General features: G+C 41.6%; 1 protein-coding gene across 1 annotated transcript in view; it reads left to right on the top strand.

Moving 5' to 3' along the window:
- Positions 1-6,000, top strand: part of kif26ba (kinesin family member 26Ba) — a 116,688-nt gene that overhangs the window by 35,569 nt on the left and 75,119 nt on the right. Inside the window, 1 exon segment of the mRNA XM_029426042.1 lies at positions 2,797-2,975. Within this exon segment, the coding sequence (XP_029281902.1) occupies positions 2,797-2,975 (179 nt within the window).

Genomic DNA, 6,000 nt, shown 5'->3' with positions numbered 1-6,000 from the left:
AGTCCCTAATTGACAGGTACAATCTAAGGGCCAGATGCTGTGTTATCATTGATTTGCTGCATGATTTGCAACACATTTGGCTGTTGTATTATCCTCAGCACTCTCTCTGTCCTGGTATTATCTACAGCTTCGTCTCTCCTGCTGCGATGACCTAATATCCCCACGGGGATCATTAAAGTTTCATCCAGTGTAATTTAATCTAATTTATGGTAAAATCTAGAGAGAGCATCTCAGCCTGTATATCCTGTGGGAACGTCTGAATGGAACAAGTGTAATGGCCTCATAAGAACAAACAGGAACAACAAAAACATAATTAATTCTAATGACTACATTACCCAAAATGCCATCCATGTCAATGCATTAGCCAGGTGCCCATGCAGGAATGAGGTCTAAGCAGGAATTATCATGTTACCATCTATTTTCTGTGTTCAGTAGTTCAGATGCAGAACTAATTTGACAGCTCTCTTACAATAGCTGCTTTAATGAGATGCATGAAGCATAATTACCCATCAGCACACCACTATTTCAGACACAGAGAAGCACGGCAAACCTTTTGCAATACCACCATAGTATGAGACGAATGAGGAGATAGTTACAGGACTTCTTTGGTGACAATAGGAGGTGCAGCTGAGTAAAAGACGTGCAGTCCCTGTGGTCTAAAATGCTGACTGCCACAAATTATTCAACCACCTTTGCTCCAGTTTGCAGCTGACATTATAATAACCCTGTGTGGGGACATTTGTCCCACACCATACTGGTAGTTTTCCTCTTCCCATTTATCAGGATAAATGAGTAACCAGTGCAAATGCACAAGTATTCCATGTAGCTCACTGAACCCTTATTCCATACCATCCCAGCTCCTTTAATAATGCAGGGGTAGCAAGCTAAGCCTGGGCATTTGAAATGCATGTAGGTGGACAGGGAGAATGGTATATAAACTATAGAGGCATCTAATTTACAATAGGTAATTTATCAAGGCAGTGGGCTGCGTGCTTGGACCCCAGGAGCCCTCAGCAGTAAATATACACACAGTGGCGCTGATTTACACACGCGTACACACAGGTGCAGAGGAGTGCAGACACTTCCATGCACACACGCACAGACATGCACACAATAGACATACGTGCTTGCAGATTTTGTCACACAAGCTTTAGTTCCTTTATTGGAGCGTGGGGTAATGATTTATTTGCTCTGCTGTCTGGTTGCTGGCAGCACATAAAGAACTATAATCAATAATCCATATCTATTTCACGAATGGGTTGCCTACACGCACGCACACACATGCCTATAGATACACATCAACACACATACATCTGTGCACATGTACATGGACAAAGTAATGCCACACACTCTCATACAAAGCAGTTGAATGTGTCACATAAATGCCTCAGTGTGTGTGTATGTGTTAAGTATCTTATGAATCTGGACCAAAGACACAACTCTCAATTTGTTCATATTGACAAGATGAACTGTGAAAATGAGCTTTCTTATATATGTGTTTGCACCAAGGATGCGTATACATTTAACAATTAGGTCACTCTCTCAGACACTTAGATACATAGACACATGTAGACAGATAGGGGGCGTCCAGTGGCCTAGTGGCTGAGGCACATACCGTATAATTGCAACGTTCAACTTCGCCCAGAGACCTTAATGTCATATCCTTCTTTCTTACTCCACAATTCCTCTTTCATCAGCTGTGTAATGAAGGGAAAATGCCCAAAAGATTGCAGAGAAAAAGATAGTTGTATAGATGTATGCATGTAAAGTTGTTGTGTATATACCATAACTCTGATAAAACATTAACTCACACATGCACAGACAATTTCATTTATTTTGACAGTGTTATGAGTTCAAAGTGCTCTCTCTTTGTCCTCACTGTCCTTCTTCCCTGCATCCTATCTAATAAAGTACACATGCCCTGAAGGATGATCCAATAATAAAAGAGACATGTGAATAGCTTAAGATGGCAGAGCAATGTTATAAAGAGAATGACATTGAATAGGTTAGAATGATAAAAAACAAATGGAGAGAGGAAGAATAGTGAGGGAGAAGGAGGAGGCGTGAGGTCAAACGAGAGGAATTGAGGTTTGCTTGTTTGTTTGCTTCGGTCTGTGTGGGACCCAGACAGCATTCTGCTGCTGCTTCACTGTGATCACTAGAGAGCTTATCTAGCTGTCTGTCTGCCAAGGAAAACACACACACACACACACACACACACACACACACACACACACACACACACACACACACACACACACACACACACGCACACACACACACACACACACGCACGCACGCACACACACAAATGAAGAAATCTCTTACCATAGTTGTATGCCATGTTGAAGAGTTTCAGTCAATAAATATAAATATCAAATGAAGGGAGGATTTGACACTGTAAGTTTTTTTTAAAGATCTTTTGGAAGCCAAAAAGCCATCGGAATACAAAAATGAAAGGATATGAATTATTATTAAACAGGAAACACAAGGGGGGGTTGTAAAACCAGACTCTGGTCTCTCATCTGACCATATGGAAATGAGAGGGGCAGAAATATACTGTGGTATACTGTAGTGTGTGTGTGTGTGTGTGTGTGTGTGTGTGTAATGTGTGGGTCATGAAGGATGTAGATACAGTTAGCATGATTAGTTAGTCTGTCTGGGTTTGAGAGAGGAAGAAGAGGAGGGTTCTTTCTTTCTTCTTAGTGGAACAACGAAACACAAACACACACAGAAAACATGTCACTTAATGCGACCTCAAGAGTAAACATTTGAAATGTCTCTGTCTCTTGTCAGATCTCCCAGATGATCTCTGAGGACTCCAGAGAAGGTTTGACTGAGGCTGCCCTGAACCGCTACAACACACACTCTCCTTCACACACAAGTTCACCATCACACACAAACTCTCCCTCTCACACGGCAACTGTAACCACGACGGCGCCAACCACCTCTGCTGCCGCCTCCTTCTTTGCCAGGTAAGATGCATTCAGGCCAGGGTGACAGGTAATGAAGATCACCTGACTCCCTGCTTCATCTGATCCCTCCACACAGCGGCAGCATGCTGGCTGTTTGGAAAACATTCTAATATTAATGTTAAGGGGTAATGCTAATTAGCATCCTGCAATTCTCTATTGTATTTGACTTTTTTTGGTCCAGACGCTGATGTCTGCAGAAATAATGGGCAAACAACTATATTGTAAGATGTTGTAAAATAAAGGTGGTGGAAAAATGTAATATTATATACTGTGCATCAGCGTAATTACTTACCTTTTGGTGTGTTTATTTGTAAATGAACTATCCAGTCAGCACTCATCGATGAGCTGTGTAATCAAATCTAAAGAAATGCAGTGAGACATAAATAAGACACGGGCAATCTGGGTAAATTATTGATGAATAAACATGGCAAGCTCAAAATGAATGAGTAAATTATTCATGGGTAACACCAGACTATGAGTGTGTCACGGTGCCTGAAGTATTGCTGAGCTGTCGTATCTAATGAGCTACTTTAAATCACATTTTGAATGATACCGATGGTTTTCTTTCTCACTTTCCCACATACTCTCTTCCCTTCTCTTCTCCATCACATCTTCTCTCCTCCCATGCGTGTGTGTGTTTTCCTTCTCTGCAGATAATTCAGTGTGTGTTTGTCTGTGTTTGATATATGAGTGATGTGCTTCCGTGTGGCAGACATAGTGCTGTCTGTCTTTCAAAGCACCAGTGACCAGGCGCAACTCGTAAATTACACTACGGGAACGCACACAAACACATGTGCATGCACTCTTTAGCTTTCTTTCTATGACCCCCTGAACTGTCAGGTAGCAAGGCCATTTTGCACAACACACACACACACACTTACACACTCACACAAACGTACACATACATACATCTGGTTGACGTTCCAAACATTCAGCCAGCTGTCTTTGGGCCGATTTATGGCCTTTACCCTTCTAAGTGAAAGAATAGGGTTTGTTTAATGGTGCAGGTGTCACTGTCTGTCTGTCTGTGTGTGTGTGTGTGTGTGTGTGTGTGTGTGTGTGTGTGTGTGTGTGTGTGTGTGTGTGTGTGTGTGTGTGTGTGCAGTAGAAGGATTTTAGTTTAATTGGCAAATGGCAATTTTTGACTCTGGTAATATGTACGTGTGTGTGTTTGTCTGTGTGTTCATGGTTGATGGATGCAGCCAAGCAGTGCTGGTAAAATCCCATGGCTGTCTTGGTCTTTACTCTCAGACGTGGACTGCATACAGACGTTCTTATTACACACACACACACACACACACACACACACACACACACACACACACACACACACGCACACACACAACTGTCTGCTCACAGCTAAATCCCTGTGTCCACCACATCTCCTCTCACCTGATCCCTTTCTTCCTCCACATCCTCTACTTTTCTATCCCTTCTCTCGTCTTCATGTAATTGCTTCCTCTTTTTGATCTCCACTTTCTACCACTCCTATTCGCTTTCCCTTTTGTTCTTCCTCTCCTCTCTTTTTTTTACGACAATTTCTCCTTCTCCACACTGACCTTTTCTTTACCTCTGCTAATGTGCACGAGAGTAATATCTTTCATTAGTACCAATCTGTCTGTGAATATGTCACACTTACACGGTAGCGCTCTATCTTCCCTGTGCTGCAGTGGCCCTCTGGGGACGCTGGGCTAGAGGATAGAGACATGCTGTACATGCCTAGGCAGGTGTATGTGTGTGTGTGTGTGTGTGTCTGTGTGTGCGTGTGTCTGTGTGTGTGTGTGTGTGTGTGTGTGTGTGCGTGCGTGCGTGCATTCATGCATGCGTGTACATGTACGCTCTTCCTCACTGGGGGAAGGGAGTTTCTATCAGTAAAGGAATTTTTACTGCATGCTCCGAGGATTGGATCCTTGGGGATTTGGCTGTGTGTGTGTGTGTGTGTGTGTGTGTGTGTGTGTGTGTGTGTGTGTGTGTGTGTGTGTGTGTGTGTGTGTGTTGCTGGAGGTAGCAGAGTAAATGAATAGGTCCCAAGTGAATCGCTGAATTGGGAAGGTGTTGTTATTTTGGATGGATGATGGCGGTCTCTTTCTCTGCCTCTGTTTACCTGCTTCTGCCTCTCCTTTCTATCCTATAAAAATAAGTATTCCCTAAAATGATAATTGGCCACAAATGAGGCACCACTCATTATAATTGTGTTTGATTAATGATTTAAATATCGACTGTCTGATCACATCTGAACCCGGTATGAATAAAAAGCCCTCATTTGGATTTTAAAAAGCCCTTAAAGATGATTTGTTGTTGTTTTTGTTAATGTGTCATTTAACAAAAATATAGTGATGGTCTTTCATTTTGACAGTGAAGAAGAACACTTGCTCTTCGAGTGGTCTGGCTGTTTTTAATCTTATAGGGCAGCACAAGAGAGTGAATTTAACTGTTCTACACATGTTTCAATACTGACAGTCCACACAAATGAACTTCTTCAATTCTTATTTTTAGAAATTGTTTACCACATCTGATGAAGGGTGTAGAGCATGCTGCTGTAATGAAACACTATTTTCACATTAAGACAGATTAGTGACCAGCTCTGTTATCTACAGTAGAACAGACCAACATGTGACATGTTTGATGGAGAACACACCTGACTGTGTCAGCACAGGGCTGTCACGATAATAGTGACCAAAATAATTCATAATAATGATATTATCGTGATAACTATAAGTCAAATTCATATTTAACTTACTTTATTGTGTCTTATTGTGTCTTTTTTGGCAAATGAATTACACTCAATTGTGTGTGGTGATAGATTATTTACATGATATTATCATATGTGTGTTATTGACATGATATCAATATTTTTTAAATCTCACGGTTATCGTCAATACCCACCCCCAGTATAACATGTGAGATAGTGTTTTAATAGGAAGCAGGAAATGTGTAAATTGGAGGCTATATGTACATGTCGATTGATAGATAGTGTCAGTAAGGTCAGTATTCTGTGCATGCCAGTCTTGCTGACCCACCCACG

The sequence above is a fragment of the Cottoperca gobio genome, chromosome 3, assembly GCF_900634415.1.
Source record: "Cottoperca gobio chromosome 3, fCotGob3.1, whole genome shotgun sequence".
Taxonomy (NCBI): domain Eukaryota; kingdom Metazoa; phylum Chordata; class Actinopteri; order Perciformes; family Bovichtidae; genus Cottoperca; species Cottoperca gobio.
Note: the sequence above shows the minus strand (reverse complement) of the source record. Positions and strands in the feature narration are given on the sequence as shown.